At 41.1% G+C, this 26,880-nt stretch overlaps 1 protein-coding gene across 1 annotated transcript; it reads right to left on the reverse strand.

Annotated features, from left to right (window-relative positions):
- Positions 1-207: 207 nt before the first annotated feature.
- plpp2b (phospholipid phosphatase 2b) lies at positions 208-19,724 on the reverse strand. The gene is made up of 6 exons (XM_054602456.1): positions 19,626-19,724; positions 7,116-7,267; positions 6,744-7,006; positions 6,440-6,497; positions 4,356-4,532; positions 208-3,349 (listed from the first exon to the last, which is right to left on the reverse strand). The coding sequence occupies exons 1-6, from the start codon at positions 19,699-19,701 to the stop codon at positions 3,191-3,193; spliced, it is 885 nt and encodes a 294-aa protein (XP_054458431.1). The 5' UTR covers positions 19,702-19,724; the 3' UTR covers positions 208-3,190.
- Positions 19,725-26,880: the final 7,156 nt, after the last annotated feature.

Raw genomic sequence — 26,880 nt, forward strand, 5'->3', positions numbered from 1 at the left:
CAACACAGTTTATCATCATCCTATTTTTAAAATGGGGGGGGAAGTTCCTTTCTGCAGAGAACATGTTAACCATCGCCATCTATCAAGTACATGAAACACATGCTTTAAATCTTTGTATCAACAATTTAGAAAGCCCGGTTTAACTCAATAATAACGTCACTGATATTAGATTAAAAAATGAAAACAGAACACTATAACTGCATGATTACATCTTTATTTAAAATTCTCTGGTTTAGAGCCTATAGATATAATCTATATACAAAAAAAGCAAACAACGTGAATCATACCTACAAATGGACATATAAACAGGTGATTGGCCAACCAGTGCGTGTACTTTAAAGGCACAAATCCAATAAGGCATTAAAACAAATGGAGCCACATGACCAGCTGAGAGCCTCGGTGAAGCTGGAGGGGCATCAAACACCATGATGTTTCTAGAACCTCATCCTCATTGGAGGCTATTAGTGTGGCAGCAGTAATACCCAGATGATTCAGATGCAGGGGAGCTGGAGAGGGGCTCTCACAGCACTTCACCGCAACCAGTTCCAGCTGTTTCTTGCTGTAAATGTGTGTTTTAAATGTGTAAAAGTCCCCCAGGGGCCGAGGTTCACCATGGGATACCCCCACACCCAAACCCCTTAAAGTACCCCGCCTTTCTTTAGTCCCGGCTCAGCTTCGGGGCCTCACAATCACTACCAGGTGAGATTCTCTCCGTCTTCCTGTCCCCCCCCTTCCCTATCAGGTTTGTGGTCTTTCTGATCTTGTGTGAATCCTCCAGGGGCCTGCATTCTGTACAAAACTGTACAGGAGACCTTATTCACAAATTAACCTCATCTATCAACACAGGAAGGGGAAAGGGAACACAGATGAATCTTTCAAGTGGGAATGATGCAGCGTAACTAGCTTCAAAAACACAGTTGGGTATGTAACCCTTTATCATTACAATGGCCCTTTAAAAGCCCTGCCAAGGCATCTGGATTATGTTTTGGACCTGGAACTGGATCCGTTTGTGTGGCAACTCCTACAGTCACCAATCTGAGAAGCACACTGTACAGGGGAAATTAAAATGCACCTACATGTGAAATGAAAACATACAAGCATATATATACATCCTTCACGCAACATGAAACATGTCTCATAGCATTAGCATTTACAGTATCTGTGGCTCATAGTGGCAAGCAGGGGTGATTGCACATAAACCTCAACAGCGCTGGCATTTCCAACCTTGTACGAGTAAATAAAAAAAACTTCTTGTATTTAAAATAAATTAAAACACCATTTTTGAAATGGTTGTCTCATCCTTCTTTGATTAAAAGTATTTGTGAAATTAAGAAAACACAATAAAACAGAAAAAAAAGAAAACAGAATAGAAACCATGTTGCGTTGTATTTGATTGGCAATATAGTAGTGGTATGACACATAAAGTCCAACGGTAATGAACACTATCTGCATCAATGGTTTCTACCTCTGCAGTCCATCTCACACAGGGGAAACATACATCATTAAAAAACTCACAATTAGATTTAAACATTTTTAGAAAAAGCATCACCACTGTTGAGGATGATCCGACCGGGTCTGGACATAAAATCTACCCTTTCTTTATGCCCTTTTGAAAGTGATAAAACACGGCACTAAGAATAATTGCTGGTAGTAGAAATCCACTTCTAGAATCAGAGTTGTAGCGTGAGTCAACGGGCACGACGAGCCTGTATAGCCACTTTTAAAAACATTATATTGTTTGTCTGAGTGAATACCCAGACCTGTTTGTGCAGCTGTTAGGAGAGCTGGAAAAAATTAATCGTCAGCTAAGTTCAGATCATGTTGACCAATGTTGTTTAAGTTGATATATATCTCCTTTCAAAGCAGCTTCGGGGGGGCCTGCAGCCGACATTTTTTAGTTTGTGTGTCATTTTCATCAACAGCATGACATGATATGAGGGGAAAATAAGCTCATCTACTGTGAACCTGATGCCTCTTCCATTACTTGGTATGATTTGCAACACTCTTCGTAGCTTGTAGACATTTTAAGGTGCACTAAAAATGAAGCTAATCAACACACTGTGCCTTTACCAACATTCCTAAACATTCTCGTCTTACTTCCTCTCGTTTCTTTCATCACTGCCAACAAATTTGGCTCTCTACATATAGAAATGAAAAACATACAAAAATTGTTAAAGCTACATTAAGCGATACATTTGATATTAACATAAAAACCAAAGAACTCCTGGTAAGTAAAATAGTTGCTAGTACTATGAATCCCGACCTTCCCGTCCCATATCTCTGCAGTTTTGAGGCTGTTGTAGTTCATCAGTCCTTATAGGTGAAACCAACTGATCTCACTGATGGATTATGTAAAATTGTGGGCAGTGATTTCCTGCAAACATGGTCTGAAAAACAGATTGTACGCTCACTACGAAACAGTGAGCCTTAAAAAACAAGTGACAAGTAAAGAAAGTGGAGCATGTATCCTAACAAAGAGAACATATTTTTCTCAGGAGGCGAGTGATTATCAGACTTACATTTGTCAGTTGGCAGGAAGGGACTCTCCTTGGGATTCCCATAGTCCTTTGTTTCGGCTGTGTGTAACTTGTCTGCTAACACAAACACTTATTAAGGCAATAGCATATCATAGCTTTGTTGCTGTGGGTTTGGAGTCTTTCGCTTAATGCAGCTTTAAGCACACGCGCTTCAACATCAACAATGATGTCTTAAAAAAACAATATGCTCCTCTCTCTCTTACAGGAGAAAAGGAGGTCATCATGGTGTCTTTGAGAGGGGAACTCAGGCACCTGGCGATGGGATGCCGCCCCCCTCAGTCAGTCCAGTGGTTGGGGGAGTAGGTGGGGTGTGAGTGGTTGACACATTGGGAGGGAGCAGGGGGGTTTGGAGGCTGCAAGCTACAGACCTGATCCCCAGCTTTACTCTTCTCAAACAGACATACAGGGCTGGTTTCATAATTCATAAAGACACTCTAAAATTTAACATCACACACTCATAGGACTTCTCACATAGCATCAGGAGTCTGCTGCATGCAGCCTACAGGGTCAGGATTGCAGATGACCCTGGATATTCCCTGAACTAAACACTGTTGACTTCACATTCAAGGTTTAAGCCCCGGAGTCGGACCCTATCACACAGGTTCAAGGTCTGCAGGCCGCAGCCTCTGTTCCCTATAGTATCAGCCCCCCCGTCACACAGGACCTGGATTGTGGTGATAGTTGTAATGGTTGCTGTTCTCGGAGTCTGCAATCTGCAGGCTGGGTTTCCTTCCCGGCTCTTCGCTATCAGCCGTGTCTGGCCTTGTGCAACGTGGAGGACGCTTCTTAAAGAAGTCTGACACAAAGCGCACCTGCAGAGGAGAGGAGAGAAGGGAAAAGGGATAAAGAGGATCTTAGTTTGGGTCATTTAGGGAATATTTTTACCCAACATAAATTGGAGTATCAGCACGTAAGGGATACAGAGGATGTAAGGGCCGGGCTGGAAACTGTGATTACATGAGTCTGGATCGGTCTATGCACAGCTGGTAAGTGACACACTCACACACATCTGAGAGGAACACACAGAGAGCAGGCTCAACCCATGAAGGCCATAAAACACTATGCCCAAGAGGGTCTCTACTAGCGCACAACACCACGAAGGCCAAAAGAGCAGGCCCAATTCCCAATCAATCATACATGGACACACACACACAAAACACACACTCCAGAGTTTCCACAAGGCGGTGCTGACAGTGGCTCACTCAGAACAGGGATGTGGCCAAACAATAAAGACGCCCAGCTGGTTGAAGTGAGTGAAATGGACTTGTTGCCTGAGAAGCTGCCAGCTTCAGTGTATTGGTTTGTATCAAGTCACACTTTGCTGCTGCCACACTTCACTCCCCTTTTTTTTTTTACTGCCTGACTGAAATTAAGCTGAAATATGGATTCTTCAGCGGTTAATCCACTTTGAAGGGAGTATCACTAACAGAAAGATTTTCATTAAATGTCATTTTTTTAAAAGATCTGGAACCATCCATGTTTGATTTTCCTAAAACCAGAAACCACAGGACTAAGATGTCAAATTGAAGATGTCATCAGGATTGAGGCTGGAGTTTCTCCACAGATAATTAAATGTCAAAAAATGTGGCAAGTAAAATGTATTTCTAGAGATACTCTTTAGCTTTGAGCTGGTGGCATTTTAGTATTTCTAGTAGGCCTATACGATCTCAAACTTTCTGTAAATTGCCCAAAATGTACTTCCATTCACTGTATGAGCAACTCAGCATCTTCGTACCAGACCAGAAGTTATGACTGTGTGATATGGAAATAGCACGTAAGCAATGTTTGCCCTTGAGAGAGGTTGCCGTGGGTACTCACATTGAGTACAGCAACAAGCGCTCCCTGCAGCAGCCCCACCAGCACGTCGCTCCAGTGGTGCTTGTAATCAGAAACTCGGGTGTAACCCACATACACCGCGAAGGCCACCAGGAAGAACTGGATGGTGGGCCGGAGAAGTCTGGCCCACTTTGCCACCAGTCTCGCCTGCACGTAAAGCTGTCGGAAGTGGAAGCAGAGCAGAGGGTGGTAGATCGTGGGGAAGGTGAAGGGGAGAGGAGTAGGAAAAGAGAGAGATCAGGGGGGAGAGACTGTCAACTTGCTATTACACAGAAAAAAAACATGTAAAAAATGGATTTGGTCTCTCTAAAAGGTTATCACACCAATGTCAATGATGTTTGGACCAACATCTACAGTATTTGAATTGATATAATTTGATATTAACAGACTTGGGGAGTAATGTAACACATGGAACATTATGTTATTAGGATACAAACTGTATTCCAATACAGCTACAGAAAAAAAGACATTATCAGATTATCGATAAAATGGGGATTATTAGCAGCATACCAATATAAAGATGCATTTTGCAATAAAGAAGAATAAACTAGACTGCACATGCGCATACATTATTTATTTTACGACACAACTCTCACACACAATGGCCTCTATTGTTAGTGAAAAAAGGCTTTCACTGGGTCAAAATGTCCCTATTATTTTGTGTGCCATGCAGAAAAGGGGAACAACATCCCAAAACTGCAGGATGTTTACGCACTCTCATGTGCTCTATGTCTCATCAAGACATACAGCATAAATTCCTAGGAAATGGGCAAAACTAAACTAAGGTGCCAAATAATACCAGTCCTTTGATGATGACAGCATTTTCACAGCTGAAGGGTATAACTTGCACTGTACAGTGATGTTGTTCCCCTTTTCTGCTTAACTTATAAAATAATGACGACATTTCAGCATTTTCCACTCTTCACTTTGGTAATGAGGTGATCCAAAAGTAACAGAAAATAGTCAAGTTACGCAACTTTAAAATTGTGATACGTGGATTAGGCTATCGACTACATTTTAATAAACAGGTAATTAGTAATTGTTTCAAATCAATTATTAAAGTAACCCTTCCAACCCTGAATATAAATGTGACGTAATATGCTGACAAAGTAATGCAGCCATCACATTTCTGTTTTACAAGTCATCTCTGTGTTTGCTTAAAGAGATAGCCTGCTGAAGGTTTCAGGGTAGATTGTATCGTTCTCCAAACACCAGAAACAGAAAAGTCCATTCATTTGAAGCTCTGTATGCAAAAGCAGTGGCTGGTGTGTCTCAAATTGGATTTAACAGTAAAAGGGGTGTTGAGTATGAGTCTAATATATGACCACTGTGGACTGAAAGCCATTTCTTACTGGAAAACAGCAGACGCCAAAAAATTATGTACCTGGCAAAGGTATAGACTTCTCTGTGCTTCTGCTGGGCTGCTGTTGAAGGTGCAAAAATTGGCATCAGACTACATAACCCCCCTCATCACACAGCCAAACTCTGCATTAAACACTTAAAGACACACGCTGGATATCACAGCTCAGCACCGTTTGCAGCGTTTCCCTGGCAAAACTGGTCCTGGACACTGTATTCTGTCTGTTCTTTCAAATGTCTTCTGAACTGAAAAGTGCTGCTTTGCTTGGCCTCGTGAAGCTTGCTGTCTAGAACTGGTGCCTGGCTTTTAACACAAAGAGATGAGGCCAAGGGTAATGAACGGGAAAGAGCCTGGAAGACAGAAAACAATACAGGCTTTGCCTTCATCATTTCTGGGAAAAAAAGGCAGCAGAGGCCTCCGGATCATTTCTCTCAGTGTCCACATTCTTCCACTGAACTCTTGCCTTCTCCTTTTACGTCCACAAGCACAAACCGCCTCTGTGAGCATTTCTTTCCTCCTCAACAATTAGACCCTCGAGTACAGATCCGTAGGCATGACCCTGTTATCAGACGAGTCCATCTAGGGACTGGTATGCCTGATTCACACTGAGATTTCTTGTTTCCTTGTTTACCGTACATAGAGATGAATATTTACACTGTGTTTTAGGACTTTAAGTCATGGATTGAGGCTCACTTGTTACACTTACCGCTAGGAAGAGCATGCAGTACATTCCAAAAGAGGAGTGACCGGAGTAGAAGGACAATCTGAAGAAGAGAAATAATCACATTTAATGCGTCACGCAGGATATCTTAAAACTGTTCATTCCTGTTGGCATTAATATCGTGTAAATGTGTTAGAATTTTATCCCGCAGATAAACACCATGGTGTGTCATGGTATTAGAGCGGTACTCTGTATCAGCCAATACGTAAAAGATCTGATATCGGTATCGGGACTGCAAAAGCCAGATCAGTGCCTCCCCAGCTATAATACTTGGATCTCCTTGTCCTACCTGGACTCTGTGACGTCCTGAGGCCTGCCAGTGCAGTTGATGACCTGCATGTATCCCATGCAGACCTTAGGGGCACATACGGCCATGAAGTTGGGTCTCGGGCGGCCGATGGTGAACTTGGCGAGGTCGGTGAGCGACTGGCTAACGGAGGCTCCAAACAAGAAGGTGCCCACCACCTTGTAGAGTGCAGTTACATACTGGTTGAAGTCAGAGTTAGAGTAAATCCTTTTGCTGTAGACCAGATAAGCCTCTCCCGAGGAGATCTGAGGAAAGAAGGAGAACAGTGAAAAGAGTTTTCTTGAGGCCATGATTGTATTTTTTTCCCCATTTTTAGCATTATTAGAATGATGAAGGAGATGAAGCAAAACTTACAATGATGACGGTGCAGGAGATGGTGACAGCCGCCAGCATGCCATGGGTGATGGTGTCTGGTTTTATGGGGTACATGATGCTCTCGTCGTCACAGTGAACCCCTCTTTGATATGGCTTGAACATGATGGTCATGATGATGAAGGGCAGTGCCGCTGTAGCAACAACAAAGCAGAGGAACAACAGTCTGATGAGATGGGTTGGATTTATTCACCATATTTGGAGAAGTTGTGCTTTTGGTGAAATGACATAAACGCATTGGTCACTGCCAAGATTACAACTGGGGATACAGAACAGGAACAAGGTTGATCCAAGTTAATGGACATCACTATTTTGAGAAAAAATATTTCGGAATGATGTTTCTTTTCAGACATGACATCCTTTCAAAAAAAGCTGGGAAGTGAAAATGTTTCTCTAAGGATAGCAAAATTGTTTTCCCTCTCCCTCGAGGTCTAAAAACATAATGACGAATACACACCACAAGGAGAAAAAAAAACACATTCAGAAGTTAAATGTCAGGGTAGAAATGCGCAGCGGGGAATTACAAAAATAAACAGTGCAAAATAGTATTTATATACACAGGCATATGGCATATGTAAAAACCAAACGTCACACTCAACTCATACTCAACAGACACAAGAGTGCACACACACTTCCGAGACTGTACACAAATGACTGCAGACACAACTGCGGCTCTTTTGAATGATGTGGCTGGTTGCAAAAATAAGACCAAATATAGCTGCTCAAGGCTGCCGAGTGCACGAATGTCCTTGAGATGTTCGCAGACGTCCATCCCAGAAATACCTCTCTTTCTGTCTCTCGTACGCACATTCACTCACTTCACTGCATTTTGTTGATGTACAAATGCTCATGCTTTTTACAAATTTATACTGATGAACACAAGCTAATGAAAACATTGTGCAGATGCTATCTTGTTCTTCCTCTTTAAAGTCAAACACCTGCTAACTTGAGGAAGACTTTAAGAATTTTTTTGGTTAAACACACTGAGGAAATACAGCAGAGAGGCTGTCTACAGTGCAAGTAGTGAGAGGTTCTATGAGAGGATATTGTATATTTATTATTATTGAGTGAAAACCTTTCACCATTGGATCCATTGTAGACCATAACCTCTAACCTTTTATTACCCCTTTTTTTGCCTTCAATGGGGACGGTTTCATACTCTTGAAATTTTGGTGTCGAGCAAGCCTGTAGTAGAAACAGTATGTATGTGAAAGATCTTACTTGATAAACAGAAATGGCCAATTAATAATTTTCAAATTGTACTTAAAAAAGCTAAAAGAAGGTGATTTAAAACATTTGCTGGTAGCTTGAGGTGGAAAGCTGTCATTATCTTTGACATTTTTTATATAAAAAAAAGTGTAAACTATTAATTAATAAATGGAAATAGCCGGGAATTGCAGCCCTACTGAGGAATTTGCTCTCCACCCTGATATCCACTATACCACTGTCCATAATAGGCAGACCGACAGACTTGGGGCCACTGTGGAAATGCCATACAGCCACATACTCAACACAAGAAAAACAGCCGTGAAAAAACACTGCACATACTTGAAAAGTGCTCTCACCAATAGTATTACATTTCTGTGTAAATGAGCAGTGCACCCCTCCCATTCTTTCCAAAAAAAAAGAAAAAATGTCTGCAGCTGACATAATTCCAGGAGGACTTCCAGCGAGACTGACTGAAGAGAGACCAAGAGTCCACATACTGAAGACTGAGACTAAAAGGAAAATATACAACTGGATGGTGGATCAGGATTCAGCTTAGGTGAACACCCTGTAACACCCGAGTTTAACTCCACGCTGAAACCAATATGAAACGACAGCTGTACTGTAAAAGTACTGACAAACGCATGGCATGTGAAAACTCACCTCTTCAAGAAGCACTACCCTGGGCCTTCCTCGTAGCACTTATTGCATTCGTATTAGTTGTTGCACTCACTGTATTCGTATCAGTTCGCTGCACTTATTGTATTCGTATTCGTTTACTGCACTTATCCTATTCGTAGTAGTTTGTAGCACTTATTATATTCGTATTAGTCTGTTGCAATTATTGTTTTCGTAGTAATTTGTTTCTGCACTATACTTTTGCTCTGGTTTATGCTTTAAGATGCTTGTTTAAGAAAGGAGATGCACTTATGACTTCTGGTGACTAGTAGTTCTCTTGAATACCTATGTTGAATACACTTCCTGTAAGTCGCTTTGGATAAAAGCGTCTGCTAAATGACTGTAATGTAATGTAATGTAATGTTTTTCTTGAATGCTGGAGCAGTGGGTTCAAAAAGATGTGAAGAAGGATGTATAACATGTTAATGTGACACTAAAACCATAGCTCATTCTGAAAAATGAAAAAAGGCACACCATTATGGCTTAAACTGGCTGTAATAAACCACTGAGTAACGAATGAAGCAGATAAATTGCCCTAATAAATGCCGTAATTCACAATAAACAACAATACACAATGACACCTGTACAATGACACACACTGTGTCTCCCCGTGTCTGACATCGCATCTATCCAAGGTGACATGAGATGAGTATGGACATTGTTTCGCTACATGCCAACCGCACACATGTTCCTCACAGACGCTATAAGACAAAGAGTGTTATTGGCTCAGTAAGTAAGGGCAGTGCCAAAATAGAAGCTTTGTGTTGAGAGGAGAATAAACAATAGCGCTCTATAATAAACACATCATTGCACAATGACTCCTGGTAACCCGACCTTGGAGGAGCTGGGTTTAAACTAGACAAACAGGGAAGGAAACAAACACAAATAGAGAGACCAATGGATTTGCAACACTTATTACATTACATTACATTTACACAGAAAAGCTTTAATCTTCTTGTGACATTTAAAAAAAATTAGGAATCTGAATTCCCAACTTTAATATTCCAATACAAAATGTTAAAGTAAAAATACACCCGTCTTATCAGCCAAAATGGCCTTCAGTTTTGACAGTTTACCAAACAAAACGGATATTTTTGTGGCAGGTTTTTTATGGGTGAAATGCAAAGTAAAAAAAGAGCCAAGCTAGCTGTGTCAAATTGTTTAGGCTAAGCTAAGATAACCGGCCGCTGGACAAAGTCTTATTCCACTTTTTTTCCCTTTCATTTTAGCACCACCAACATCCTGTTTGTGACAACCTGTTTCGTGACATAACTCACATCCTGTCTCAGGCCCCTCAGGGGAGCATCCTGCTATGAATTTAATGATGTGACTTTTGGGTATAGACATGAAAGTTTTATTCATCTTCTCATCAAGCTCCAGAAAGTGAATACTTAAAGCATACATCCCATCCTTGCTTTAACCAACACATGCCTTAAATATAAATCTTTTACTAATTTTAGTATAGGCAATTTCACCAACCGATGCCCGTCCAATGCATCTACTCCACCTCCCCCCTCTTTGTTTGAAAGCCCTCGTCTCTTTGTGAGCAGCAGCAGCTGGGTGACACCTGTCCCTCCGCAGCGACTTCCCACAAGCCACAGACCACCAGACGCCAACTGGGTCGCTGTTATCACATCTACCAGCCATGTCAGGACGTGGTAAACCATCTGTATAAAGCCTTATTCCACATATTTTCCTTTTAGCACCACCAAAATCCTGTTTGTGCCAACCACAGCACAATATATATGTTCTCCTGTATTTAACTACCATCCTGTCTCAGACGTCTCAGGGGAGAACAACGACATGCATTTACCGATGTGGCAGCTTCTGCATCTGTATCCTGCATCCTGCTTCCAGCTGGCAAGAGACCTTTCCATCTCATCACCACCTCACCGAATCGATTGAGCGTCATTACAGGAGTTATAAGGACGACTGTTAATGTAAAGCAATGCATATATCTCCATAACTGCTTGGTTTTAAACATATTTATTCTCTGTAAAAAAACAAAAAACAAAAAATTCTTTCTTCTTTCAATGTCCGCCCTGATGTTAAGCATCTTCAAAATATAATCTTAAACATTTCCAGACTCCTCATATATCCGGTATGGACCTGAATGAAAATCACACATCATGTCAAAAATGCTATTTGAGAACATAATATTATTATATTATAATATATTATAATATTATCAGACATGAAAATAAACATAGTTCTTTGGGTTTGCAGGGTTGAATCCATTGCTTTGGGTGAATTATGACAGAAAATCTGTTTCCACTCTGCATACTGTGTCAGCCAATACCAACTTTTTAAGTCGAGTGGAATGTTTGCATTTAACACAACATTAAAAAGCAAAACTGGAAGTGCAAACAAGACTAAAGGAAATACTATTTTCTAACAGCAAGTTTCAAAGATGTGTACTTTCAAAGACTGGCCTGGACAAAGTCATGTGGGAAGTTTATTTACTTCATACAGCATGGTGAACGTCACTTTAAAATGGCAGGAGGACATAATCATTTCTGGTTATGTGGTACATCAACTCCAAACTGTTTTATGAAGCTTTTAAACACTTGCCATAGCGAAGCCATTCATCACGGCCGAGCGAGAGAATTTTTTTGTGAAAAGTTTCAAAGAGAGGAGCCAGCAGCTAATGAAATATACCACCTCCTTCAACCTAACAAGCTCACAAAAGGCTGAATAACTGTTGCGTGTACATCAATGACATAACCTTCGTGGGTGTCATATTTATTTATCTGTTCAGCCATATGCTAAAAGTTTTAATGAGTCTCTTTGCTACTACTAAATCCTTTTAAACAAACTTGGATTTTGCCAGTTTACCACACATTTCATGGAATGTGTGAAGTCAGGGCACCTGGCCTTAAATAACCCTCCCCTGGCTTGTAAAAAAAAAAAAAAAAAAAAAAAAAAAAAAAAAAAAGTGAATTTTTCATTTCTGTGCTCATAAATGAAACACTAATTCAGCTGACACATGACTTCAACTCCACAGTCGTAAATTAAAAGTTTGGATGAATATAAAAGGGCTCAAATAAAATGATCCAGGAGTCTGGACTGCCGTCATGGGCAGAATGAGTGGTACATCCTGAGGTGTGAGAGCGGGTCTCATGAGCGGTGACTGTGGATCATATCTGCAAGGAACAAACCAGCTACTCTTTTGAAAAGCAGACACACACAGACACACACACAGACACAACACACACACACACACACACACACACACACACACACACACACACACACACACACACACACACACACACACACACACACACACACACACACACACACACACACACACACACACACAAAAATAGACCCATCAGCAGACAAAATAGGTCTCCTGGATACCATGAGACAAGCCCATAACCCAAACTGACACTTCTGCAGGAGCTGCCTCTACTTTCTTGAAGACCAAACCTCTGATTTATGTGGTGGGGGGGGAAGAGGGGGGGGGGGTACAGGAGAACCTTCTCTCTAGTCACCGGCTTTTTTACGGATGGAGGCAGGAAACCGCTGCCAGTTTGGAATGTAGCCAGGAAGCTAATCTCCAGCTGCCAGTCAAAAAATCTCCTGCCTGAGCCCCCGATGGGAGCCTGTTTGAAGTCGCAGGATGCAGAGCTCAAGCTTTCCTGTCTCAGATTAAGTAAGGGCACATTTTAGAGGCTTTGGTTCCAACTCTGGGAAGTTTTAAGGCTTCTCATTTACCTGCCCGCAAATTAGCATTCATCCACAGTGGCACCTCGGTGTCTCTCTCTCCCTCCCCCTGCTGAAACGGGCATTAGGGCAACAGAGAGCCGGGTAATTGATGATGACTGCGTGTCAAGAGGAGCATTGAACAGTCGGAGGAGCGTCACGGAAAACTTTAGCAGGAGTTGATACCGCGGACAAACAAAGATGCCAGTGAGAGAAGGGATATGCTTTCCTCCATTCCCCTCCACCACTGCTGATTCACATCCTCCATTCTGCTTTTTTTTTTTCCTCTCTCTTATTCAAAGTCATTCATTCTTCTCTCTGGAGCTGCGACTCACGGTCTGTCATTCTCTTGATCGCAGCTTCCTCCCACACACTTCTCCTTCTGTTGTAAATATAGAGGCCTCGATGGGACCGTGCTTTATTTAGCTGGCAGATGTGCAATTACGAAGAGACCATTTGGACCACAATAGCACCCTGGGGCTGAGATTTGAGGACTGTCACGTCCTCTATCTTTCTCTGTGGCTTGTTGGGTTGTTTTTCTCAATCGCAGTTTTTCTATCTTTGTCCTAACTCACATTTGCCACTAAAGAATAAGTCGCCGCCTCGATCATCTGGAAGTCGCTGCAGCGGTTTGAGAGCGCCTCACACCTACTTGCCCTGGTTCCTCTGACATAACCTGCTGCACCTGTAAAACCATGTGGACCGACAATTATTCTCCTCAATTTGAAAAACATACAGTCTGGGTTTTCATTATGCATATTTTCAAGGCGTGTAAAGCGTGTGTGTGTGTGTGTGTGTGTGTGTGTGTGTGTGTGTGTGTGTGTGTGTGTGTGTGTGTGTGTGTGTCATGGGTTTTCTCATGCCCCTGGGCTGCCCTATTTGGTCTAAAACTTTCCTTCAGGGTCACAGCTGGAACATTTACTCCTCCTACTAATTTCTTCGACTCACATTTCTCATCTTTCCAGCATGAAGGTCACTCTGGGAGTTCTTTTTTTTTTATATGTTCATCCACCCTTATCCAATCATTCTTTTCCATCTGTTGATAGCTCTCATTTCCTCTCGCATTAACGCCGTTCTTTCTCTTATTTTCATCCCACGTGTCACTTTTTAATCATTAACTCCATCTGACTTTTATGCACGCAACTCTCATCCCCTCCCTCTGTAGACGAGAACAGAGGAAGGCTTCTTCCCCCCCCCCCCACACTTTTTTCTCTTTCCAGCTAGCTCTCTTTAGCTTCCTTCTTCCAATTCAAACATGCGCGTTTGAAATGACAGCAAGAGACCTACAGCACCAAAGCTCTATCAACATGCGGTTACAGACCTTTTACAAGGTGGCTCAACACAAAACAACTAAGCGCTCCCTCCTTCTGACTGTCTCACCCCAAGCTGGACTGACTAATGTGGAAGGTATGTGCTGAGCCTACAACCTCTGTCGCTGTTGGCCTCTGGAATTCTAATTCACAAGAGGAACGCCCAACTTTACCAGTCACACCAAATCCTCCTGCTGCTGCTGCTGCTGCCCATTCTTTATTTTTAATCCTGCTGTTTTGCTCCCTCCATCATTTACGCATGCTTAGGTCCAAGCAGTGCAGAAGGAGACAGGGTGGCAGGCGATGGGCGTAGTAGTGGTGGGAAGGCAGCTAAATCTGGCAATCAAAGAGTCTGGGGTTTGGAGGGGATCAAAGAACGTCGGCCACACAGGTTTAAACCTAAACCATAAAAAGGTCTACAGGAAGAGTTAGACCCATCATGAGTGGTGCTGAGCTTCTATGAAAGGTCACTAACTGTGTTACTGTGTTGTCTGCGTATCATTGCTAAATATATACTGATTATTCTGCATGCAAATGACTATGTTTAGCAATTGCCTGACACCAGTGATATCGTTAGTGTTAGTGACTATATTTTCACAAATTCTGGTCCCCGTCCAAAAAGTAATCTTCACTTGTGCTTCCCTTTTGTATGCATGTTTTCTCTTTGGCAGGACTTATGATCATCTGCCTTTAAAAAGATGCTAGAAAGCTACATTGGAACAGCAGGCACTAACTGATTCTACGTGATAAATTAAGAAATGTTCTCATGAAATCCAGGTCAACCTAAGGTGGTTGAAGCAGTCAATAGTCTTCTTATTCATGTCTTTAAACAATAACAACTGTTGTAAGTACATCAAAAGTACACACACAATAGTGCCTCTCCCTTAAATTCCTTCATTTTCCAACCAGCTGACTGTTGAGCTTTTTGAAATCTGTGTACTTTAATGTCTCCAGATGAATGTGGTTTCTCATCCACTTTAGAGTATGACTGATAAAAGACTTTAGAAGTTTACCAGAAATCGTTAAGTAATTAAGGTCATAAAAGACAAGAAGATGAAAACCCAGGCTCATATTTCTCAGAGGGACAGGCCTGTTTGTTTAAAAAGGGCTTCAGTTTCCATGACAGAGCTCGCCTGAGGAAAACAATTCCCATCCAGCATCTTCGCAAGCCTTTCACTGAGAACTCGGGGCCATCAGTCTTCCCAACACAACAGCAAGCGAGGCCCGGCTCCCTGGAGACGCTGCAGCACCAACAAACTCTAACAGACTTGCAGCGGGGTCAGAGAACAGAGCATGGGGATATATTTACCTGTACCCACAGTCACACAGGATGCAAATAATGCTAGGAAAAACATAGCAACTCTTTGTTTTCAGCTGTGGGGCTTTGGGAGCAAACTCTATTGTAGATCAGGTAATGAATAGGTCAATAACAAGATGCTAATACAAAATTAAATAACTCCACTCCACTGCTAGCTGTGAGCTAAAATCCACAAGAGTATTATAAACACAAAACAAATGAATGGAATACTATATCCCAGTGTCATCTTTCTAGCCCAGTTGTGTCTCGCAAATCCAAAACAGAATCACATGACAGGAAAATAAATCAGCTGCTCCCTCTGCATATGAAGACGTGTGTGTGTGTGTGTGTGTGTGTGTGTGTGTGGGTGTGTGTGTGTGTGGCATGATAGACTTTTAACAGAACTGGTTTGTGACAACATTACATTACATTACAGTCATTTAGCAGACGCTTTTATCCAAAGCGACTTACAATCAGTAGTATATTACATGTCATTCACCCATTCACACACTGATGACAGGCTACCATGCAAGGTGCCACCATCAGACTCTAACTAACATTCATGCAACATCCAGTCCACACCGATGGCAAGCCTTCGGGAGCAACTTGGGGTTAAGTGTCTTGCCCAAGGACACATCGACTGCCGAAGCCGGGTATCGAACCACCGACCCTCTGATTGGAGAACTACCTTGCTCTCCACTACGCCACAGCCGCCCACAACCTGACAACCTACTTTACAGCACAAAGTCAACACATGGAAATTGTGAGTGAGCATGTTTTGCACCAATTCGTTGCCTCGAGGCCTTTAAGTCCCACATACTTACTTTGAGTATCTAACACATTACTCATAACACGCTGCACCCGAGTCATGCAGCAATACAAGCTGTGCTCCTCCTCGGACTCCTGAGGGCACCTTCATCTGCAGAACTACACCTAAGACTCTGAGCTGTGGGCAGGGAGAGGTTAAACCCCGGCCTTTCCTCTCAGTGCTCTCAGCCAACACCCACCGTCTATTTGTGCTGAGTGTAGACTTACACAGACAGGAGGAGGACAGATGAAGGGAGGGATACAATAAAGGAATGGAGAAGAAGGAGGGAGGCCAGGCTTCAAGTGAACAATAAACTGATGACCAAGGCTGATATTTGAAGTCCCCCATGATGCATCAGACAGGTTTTTTAGCTGTAAACTAGACTGTTAAGACAACAAACTTTGCATTTAAGGAATGAGTGAACCATTTCTTGGCTGTAAGCAACCATAATGTGTCAGATTTTTCCATCAGGAGGTTGATTGATAGTGTTTGACATTATGAACATAAAGGAAGGCACATTACAACAACAGTTGTTAGTTTGACCTGGGCAGGGCAGGGTGTGAGTGACAGAGAGCATGCCAAATAAATCGTTCTGCGTTTGTATTAGATAACAAGAGAGAGATACATGTACTGCGCTGCATTAGTAGAAGACAGGAGTTTTTAGAGTGAGATAATTAGAGTCAGCTTTAGAGAATTATTTAGAGAAGAAATGGCCACTCTAGAAGAAAAGCTAAATAAGATAAGAGCAGAGTTTAATCATTCAGCGTTGATTCCATCGACTGTAGATGTAATCACCAAGAAGTCACCCATTGACTCAGTTTTGAAACCATGAGTTGGCTTTAGGGCGGCGCCAACTTTTAATTCAAAACCAGAATTGACAACAGGGGGCCAAGTTCAACCAAAAGCTGAATAAGACATTTTTGGGTGACCAAAATGTTACAATCATCTTTCATGAACTGAAAACACACTTTGAAAAGGTTTACGTTCTGAGGCAAAAACACAGACGACACCTAAACTGGACAATGCCGTGGTATCGACCTGTCAATCAAAAGGAAATAGGAACATAATTTACTTAATGAACATCATGTATCTGTATTGAAGAAGACTTGAAACTAGCAACTGAGACCATAAACTCATGTGTATAGGGTATAGAGAGGTAATAAATCAAATGAGAAGTAGGGTCATTTTCTCATAGACGTCTATACAACCAGAGGAGTCGCCACCTGCTGGCCGGTAGAAGGAATGCAAGTTCAAGACACTTCCGCATTGGCTTCACTCTTCAGAACCGTAAGTTAATGTTTACAATAAGAAATGTAAATAGTCCAAAAATGCAGACAAAACCCATCTTAAAACTCTGTTTCCATATAGGTTAATGGTTAGCATAATTACATGTGGTTATTATATGGATGGGGCAACCTCACATAAGCTTGGGGTTGACTTGACATTTATCTGGGTGGCTGACGTGGGTGGCGAAGGGGAAGGGCGAGGCAACAGGGTGGGATGCCACTATCCAGACCCGACCGACCAACCAAACCCAGACGTTAATCCCAGACTTGTGACAGCGAAATGGGGAGGCTTATCAAGTTCAGCAGTCTGTGGATGTTCCCACAGACGGAAAAACAACCCTAAGCTCTTCAAAAAGCCAGGGGGTGGGGGAACTGAAACTGCACAGCGGAGCAGATCCTCACCAGCATGTGCCATCATCCTTTTTCTACGTTCTCCCTCCAACTTCCACCACTATCACCAGTGTAGACACAACAGCGGATGAACTTGCCGCCAAACACCAGACCAACACGCGTCTGTCAAGGGCCTGTGGCATTAATGCAGAAACCCAAAGTCCCACCACAGTGGTGCATTCCACAGACACACAGAATCTCTGAGACTGAAAACAGCTTTTTTTTTTCTTCTTCTGCGGAGCTGACTTCTCACTTTTACTGTTTTTTTTGTGATGTTAATATTATTATCAGAAGTTTATCATGATTATAATGGAAGACCGCAAATGTCATGAAAATGTATGAAACATGAGGATTTTGAAATGTACGTAGGTTATTAATTAATCTTTTTCAAATGATGCATCTATTGATTGTTACCATAGTGAGTGGATGGTGTTGTTTTCAACTTGTGAGCCTGTGTGTGTGCGTCATCATGGCATAATGTGGTCCTAGAGACACCTACTGTAGCAGGACCTACCACAGATGTGGTTTTGAGTTATTTGCCAGGTGTTTATATGTCTGTCTGTCTGTCTGTCTGTCTGTCTGTCTGTCTGTCTGTCGGTCTGTCGGTCTGTGGACAGTTACAGGTGTGTAGTTGTGATCAAATGCAGGCAGAGTACAAAGATTGGTGTGGTTCGGACAAGGGCACTGCGAGAAGGAAGTGTAGACAGGGCCCGCCACCCAATTTACGCACTGGGCCTGATTTGGCATCACGGCTGGTCCTTACATAAGATGGTCACAGGTTTTATGACAACTTTGACATATTATTGATGTTTGTAATTATTTTAAAAATCATTTTATGCTCATTTAAGATAACCACATAACTATAAATCTCTATATAAGCATCTCTATATTTATAGGTTCAGTAGTTCTTTTGTAAAAATTCCGGTATTTCTGTCCAATTAGATCAGTTAGTGGCCCTCTGTATATCACGTCATATTCAGTTCCGTTCATTAAAAGATTGATTGCAAAAGACAACATCTCATTATTTGTTAATTGCTCAGAGTGGGAAGGAGACAAACACATGCGGTGTAGTTACTATAGCAGTGGAAAACAACAAGCAAACCCTTTGGAAAACTAAAGTTAAAGCAAAACAATTGTTTGTGGAGCACTGTGGGACTAACATCCCGAGATATGCACTGTATGTGGGAAGTGGGGGAATTCTTGAGAAGAATCCTGGCAGACAAAATATTGAAGAGAAAGAGGAATAAGCAGAGCACACACGCATATCACATTTCCATAAACAAACATTGACCTTCCTGAGGCTCATAAAGTCCTGCAAACTTTTCGCTGAGTACTTTGTAGCATGCAGCAGGCCTGCAAGGAGAATGGACGTATTTCCTCTTGTGTTTTGTTCACCATGGTGCCACTAAATGTCACATTTCATCCAGGACAATATTGCAGTTGGGTTTTGCATAAACAAACTGGATGGCTTCTTCTTTTATAAAGCAACTGCATTGGAAACGCAGTTGCTTCATTTGCATTTAAAAAAAAAAATAAAAAAAATAAAAGATCTTTCCTCTAATTAAAAACATGTCTTCGTGTCACTTTAAAGTGAAAACAAAAAGGAGTTTCTGTCATGGGTGCAAACAAACACACAAACACACACACACACACACACACACACACACACACACACACACACCAAGAAACTGCTGCCAACACAAACATATGATCTGCATCATAATATCAGGTAATAGTAATCTCCGATGACAACACTGAAGTGTACTTCCAGGATTAAAGGCAGCGTCGCACACAGTGTCCATAACTCACCGACTACAACGCACAGCACGTCCATCAACACGTACAGCTGCTTCTTCCTCAGATCCTTCATCTTCTTTCCGTTCATTCACTTTTAAAAAAAATAACTTTAAAAAAAAAAAAAAAAAAAAGGAGATTTTCTATTTATTGAATGAGGCCAACAAGTCCATCGGCGCTGGCTCGCTTTTTGGAGTAGAAGTGACGGCTATGTAAACAGCCTGGTAACCTGCACTACGAGTTCTTCCGGGATCCCCTTCCCTACCTGTGCTGACATTGACAGCGAAGGTGTGTGTGGGTTTTTTTTTTTTCTTAAAACGACAGCGTGGTAAAAAAGAAAAAAAAAAAGAACTAAAAAAAATAAACTGGTGTCTTTATCGGATCCGCAGCAGCAGCTCTGGAGTCTCGCCTCCCTGTGCGCGCATTACTGCTTTTGGGTACAAAACGCAGGACTGGAGCGAGATCCTCCGATTTCACAGGCACACACACACACACACACACACACACACACACACACACACACACGCACACACGCACGCCACGCCACAAACACTCTGGTCCCTCCTCCTGACTTCCTCGTCTGGCTCCTCTCTGGCTATCTGATCATCGCCAGGCTCGCCCACAAATAACGCGAGAGAGAGAAGCTCTCAGCGGGGTTTGCTTGGTTTTTCTCCCCCTGTTTTGCAAACCAACCTTTTTTATTTTTTATTTTTTATTTTTTTAAATGTCTTTTTAGTGGAGATGACTCAAACTGTGTAAGCATCGGAGCAGGAGGAGGTGTCTGCCAGCAGCAAGTCTGACACAAAAGATGGAATAAAGTAATATTCTGAAACTATTTCTTTAAGTTATGCACCTGACCTCATTATCTGGACTAATCTGGATTTTAATTATTGGATTTAAAAAGCACTACAATACGGCTGTGGCTTTGATTGAGGACTCAGCTCTGACACCCCCCCCCCCCCCCATTTCTCTGAACTCCTCACATAGATGAGAGCCCCTTTATTATCTCATCTCATCATGCTCCATTTACCCCGTGGAAGATCCACAGGGGGAAAAACACTTGAGCTGTTCAGTTTTGTTGAGAACTTAATCTTTGTGCACATATATGAGATAGATTTATATTGAAGCTGACTAAAATGCAAACAGGTTCTATAGAAGGTGCAAACACATTAGTCAACACCTCCGCCTCAATGGGAGGAGGACACACACTGAGCACATATGGAGGGGGGGGGTGATTGGAAAAATATAGAGGACAAAACTTCCAGTTTAATGAAAGCAGGGAGACCTGCTGGGGCTGTAGCAACATTAGCATGACTTAACACCAGCATGACTCCATGCAGTCAGGATGTTTCCCCACCAGCAGCCAATACCAGGCCCACCACTGGCTGCCAACATCCAGCCATGGGCTTAGTGCTTTGGAGTAATTTGTGTGTATCAACAGTTTATTCTGTTTGCATGACAAACACCTTGTTTACCCACAAGTCTATTAGTTGAGCGCCCTCGAGTTTAGTAGATAATCTTATACAAACAAACTCTGCGTTTCAGCTTTACATGACTTGCTGCAACGTTGCAAGAAGAAGGTAGTATTAAATGCACCGAAATAAGAGTACATAGCGCCGTACAGGTGTAGGTGACAACTTGAGTTTGTGAATGAAACAATAACATGCAGAAGAACATCAGGTGGGAAAAGGAACAGCATGTATATATGTAAGTGTAACGCTACAGGGAATACATTTTACACTGAGCTTTTTCTGCCCCCTTCTGGTTGTTTATAGCAGTTATCAAGCTCGGCATCTCTTGTGGAAGGACGGGTTTATCTTCTCAACCATCAATTTATTTCTCGACTCTGCACAAATGGCATAACCATAAACCAATACAGATATTAACATAGATATGGACACATTCTAAATATCTTGAAGTCTAATTAGAAGGAGCTGGTGTGTCGTCTTACAGTATCATGATCCAATCCACACGTTCAAAGTCAGGAGACTCCAATGCATCAATGTCCTTAAAATAATTAATTAACAACCAAAAAAAGCAAATTGAAGATCTATTCCTGTCAAGATTTACCAGAAAAAAAAACATAAGGGACTACACTCTCACAGAAAACAAAACACAGTGTTTGAGAAACATTGCTTCCAAATTGCCTGAATTTTGGAAATTGTAGATAACTAGTCAGTTTGACAACGGCACAAAAATAAAAAATGTACACTGAAGCTGCCACTGATGTTTGTCACTTAGTTGGGGACCAAAATGATTTTTGGGCTGCAATTAAAACAAATGACAAAAGGTCAAAGGTTTACCAAGCATCCCCACATGCTGGTCAGCTATGCTTGTTCACAGTAACAATAATTGAAAATCTAATCTTCTTCATCACACAGAAATTAGTTAAGGTTGAAGTGTGAGCCACCTCCTCTGAGTAGAATTTTTTTTGTTGTGTGTTGAGAGTTGGAGGACCAGGCAGTCAGGCACTAGAGGCTAGATGTTCTTCTTTGTCCAACGGGAAACAGAAACTGTGATGGGGAGTCTGTTAATTAAGAGGTTCAGAGTGAGAAGTTGACCATCATTGTGGGCATCGGATCAGAATGCATAGGAAGCAGCCAGGCATTTTCAATAATGAACTCAGGTAGTTACATTAAAGAACTTAAATGGCGCAAAAGACATACATATGCTTGTGTATCTGAACCCCAAAAAATACAAGAACAAAACATAAGAAAATAACTTTACACAATAAATCAAATTAGTCTCACATGTCCATCTTAAAGAAATAAGGATAAATAAAGTTATATTAACGACCATGGGCATAGAACAAGAACTAAAGAGTAAGATAAACTTCTTCTACCAGAACTGCTGCCCCATGCAGAGGGGAAAAAAGAGTAATGATGGTGTTGTTTTATAGTCAACTGAGATAGTGAGAGACTTTAAAGATTTACATTCTCAGTCACACACAAGTGGAGACAACTAAGCAGAGAAAACAATGAATCTATTGTTTGCTTGTACGTTGCGCTTTCATTAAAAGAAATGTTGTCATTTAGTTATCTGTCTTGTAAGAAATGAAAGGAAATTTCTGTTAACTGACTGCCCAATTATAAAAACATATCACTTTTGTTTTTTGCTTCCGTCCCAGAGGCTCCTTCTTATCTGCCAGTGAAACCTGGCATGTAGAGCAGGAGGCCAAATGAGATAAAGGCAGAGCTGCAATTACTTCATATAAGAGGGCTTTTCCTGCTGTACTGCACTCAGAATCAAGTCTCTCTCTTGGTCAGCTGTCTTCCTCTTTGGTTCCTTGGACCAGCTGGTAACATCTGCTGGTTTGGTAACTAACTAAACTAGTAGAGTCATTTCATTTTTTTACTTCATAATGAGGAAATAACCAACAACTGCTACATTAGAACTCTTTGGTGATTGCATATACTGAACAGCTCTAGCTGATGAATGTGTATAACTGTATAGACATGGTGAAAGTGATATGTTTAATAAAACCTACATAATTTGATGAAAGCTACTCAAAAAGTGTCAATGTGGAAACATTTTCTTTAAGAAAAAAACCTGGCCAATAATCTTTTTGATAGTGGTTAAGGGGAGACACCCAAAGTAAAAAGGGTCAAATATTTGAATCAATAAATATCACTAAGAAACTTCCCGAGTTGATTACAACTTTTTTTTTATTATAGTGCCAATACATACATGCATACATTAATAAAACAGAAATCTGAACTTTCAATAAAGCCAATTCTTGTTTCCTTTTGTTGACATGCTTTCCACTCCATATATCAGGAAATTACAGTCAACAGACACTTTTATCCATGCAAATCAGTAGTATTCACCCATTCACACACTGATGACAGGCTACCATGCAAGGGTGCCACCCAGATAAATAATTTCTGTCGGCCCGAGCTGATCCCAGCTGCCATTGGTCAAAAGTCCACACCGGGTATGGAGAACACCCTGCAGGTCACAGGATTAGGAAATACTGTCAACTGACAAAATAAATAATAGACAGCCACAAAAGTATACCCTGCAGGTCACAGGATATGACATATATAGACAGTATAAAAATAAACAAATCACCAGAGTCATCAATTTACCTAAATTGCATGTGCTTGGACTGTGCTTGAAACCGAAAAACCCAGAAAAAACCCACACTGACAAAGAGAGCACATGCAAACTTAAAGATATGAATTTTTTAACTCCATACATTTTAAAGACACTACAGGTAAATATGGCAAAACATTTTTAAGTAATATTTATCACCATTGAACTTCCCCAGTTGATAACTTACGTCGGGACAATTAGTTTTTGTATTACAGGTAATTTACACTATTCTGAAATAAGACACATTATGGAAGCAAAACAGCCCAAAATCACGAAATTGATCAGTGCATTGCCTGGATCAAGTTTTTGCCTGTAGTGTCTCAGAAACTCATGGTTGTAATGCCTTATAATAATATGGAGAATTAAACATCTTTCTCTCTCTAATGAAGGAAAAATACCTGAAAGGTAAGATTAACTTGTTACCTTTGCAAGTCAACTCCTTCTTGCTGTACGTTTAGTCAAATGCCTTATTCTGCCTTGTTTTGAATCACTTTTTGAAAGTCATAGATGACACCAATCTTCATGTAGCACTACACCAATACTGGAATAGACCTGGTAGATCATCTCACCTTTGTCTACATGCAGCAATGATGAGGAGTAAAAACATGGCAAACACAATAGGAAGGACACAAACCATGATGGTCTCCTTCTGACAAACACACGGATGCATTTGTTAACATTCATGCAACAAATGACCGCATGCCTCATGTCACTGAAAGAGCTTCTATTCAAAGTGTTAACAGTGTTGGTTCCTACTTACAGTAAGCCACACAGGTAGACACTTATCTGCTTTGTACTGTAATGTGTTAGAAAAAGGATTAAGCAGACATAAATGCAATATATCATTTCATCATGTAATTGCATCAAATATGCTGTTAAATATTTTCATATATACAAAGGCTTTCATTAAATACCTTTTCTTGTCATACTCATAGGACAGGCGGCCTATTGTCTGTGTGTTTTAACTTTGTTTGTCGTCTTACCAGCAGAGGGCACTAAAGAGCATGCACCTAGAGGGGAGTGAAGGGGAGAGTTCAAGGAGAGGAAGGTAAAAGGTGGTGGGGTTGAACTGGGTGAGAAGAAAGACAAATTAACTTACCGGAGTAAGATGATTTTACAGAGATTTAGATTTTTTTTATCTATGTTTTTGGTTAAATTTCTCTTTGACTACTTGGTTATCCAAAACAAAGAGATGTGATAAGCATTTAATCTGTTGGTGTGATTGTTTTGGTTTTTTTCTGTGACCCTTGATCTCTGATGAAGCAAATCTTCATGTAAGAGCTGATATGAGGAACTTTCCTTTTGTGTTGATTTTGGCGTTCTCTGTGGACATAAGTATCTCTAGAAAAGTATCTCTAGGAAACATCACATTTTTTCCCAGAAATGTTTTGTCTCATTTTGCGGAAAATTGTACTTACTGCCTGGGGTAAGTCTGAGTTGAAACTGCTCACTGCCAAATTAAGGCCTTACAGGCACAATATATCAGATCTGAAAACAGAATTTAAAAAACACAACTGTGTAATCAAATGATAGTCTTCTTCATAGATAAACTAACAACTTGTAAATCATTTTCTAGCTTCACTCATAGACTGATTTTTTTTTATTGGAGATGCTTCCCTCATGGCATGTACACTGGCAGAAACAAACTTTGCAAATTCAGGCAATAGTTATGAGATAGATAAACATTTTTTTTGGCAATCACATCAAAAACATTGTTTCTGGAATTAAAGGGAGTGGAGGAAACCTTATCAAGAGACGGCAATGACACAATCAGAGCATTATTGCCGTAATAGTGACCCTTTGACCCGGAAAGTGCTGAAAAGAAATCTGAGGAGCAATAATATAGGAGGGCATCAATTATCTGTAAAACTTTGTGACAATGATAAAGAGCTCTATGATATTCCTCATTTTTTGTGTCTAAGCAAAGAAATAGTTTTTAACAAATTGATAGAAGGGCTTTTTCTGTCATTAGGCTGCCTTTCTATAGTTTCCTAGCCTGTTTTTCATTGACCAGGTTCACAATAATAGCAGCTACATGATGAATTTACCAGTGATGATGCTGCTGCTGGTGTTATGGTTCAGTCTCTCCCAGTGCAGATTATGTTTGTCAGCGTCTGTCACTGATTCCCACTCCAACATGAAGCCAGTATGGATGTATGTGCCGGGTGCGTGACAGCCGACCAGTAATCCAGATTAGGGTCATCCAGCGTTTTTATGCTGACTGTATTCATAACTCTGAGTGATAACAGAAAATATCATGGTATTACAATTTTCACACCAGTACATGCTAAATACATACTTAGTTATGGTTAAAATTATTATTTACAACTGAAACATTATAAGAAACGTTTGTGAACAGAATATCTATATTAGTGAATGGAGTTTTGGTGCATACGTGTGTCTGTGGGTGCTGGTAGGGTGAGCTCTGCTGCAGTCAGAAAGCATGAGGAGCGCCATGGGCGAGGTCAGCTGACAGGAAGTGTATGTCATGTTTCAGCAGCTCTCAGTTTGCAGTGCACTGTGGGACTCTTCTCATTAACAGAACACATTAAACCCACAGGATGGTGCAGGCTTTCTGAGTTGTTGGAGGAGACTGGATGGGAGTAAATATTTAGATTAAGACTGAGTTTGTTCTATCTTTATTTTGTTGTATAGTATGTGTATTTATTGTCTGTGTCTGTGTAGTTGAGCTGCTGCAACACTCGAATTTCCCCCATGGGGATCAATAAAGGAATATAATAAAAGTTTATCAACATCAGCACAGAGCTTGATTCAGAGCAAGAATCCTAAGGCAGTAAACAAATTTAACCACATGCCACAGAATGACCCTGCTATATAGTGATTCACAAAGAAAAGTGTAAGACTGAGGGGACATATGCATGTATGAATGTCTAATATATTTTCTTTCCATATTGGATTAGTAAATAGGAATGAACCGATATGACATAATACTCGTGAAGCAGTTTGGGCATCGGACATGATGCAAGCGATCCTTGATTGAGTAAATGTATATTTTGTAAGTGGAAACGGACTGTCTGGTTTGTCATTAGAGAGCCTTTACACAGCAGGCGATGAAGATGCTAACCTTGAAAACCCTCCACGGTCTTGGCTTTAAGCTTAAAGAAGCATTGAGAGAGAGTTGGCATGAATGAATTAAAATCCTCCCTCCTTCTAT

This window comes from Anoplopoma fimbria, chromosome 8 (assembly GCF_027596085.1).
Source record: "Anoplopoma fimbria isolate UVic2021 breed Golden Eagle Sablefish chromosome 8, Afim_UVic_2022, whole genome shotgun sequence".
NCBI lineage: Eukaryota > Metazoa > Chordata > Actinopteri > Perciformes > Anoplopomatidae > Anoplopoma > Anoplopoma fimbria.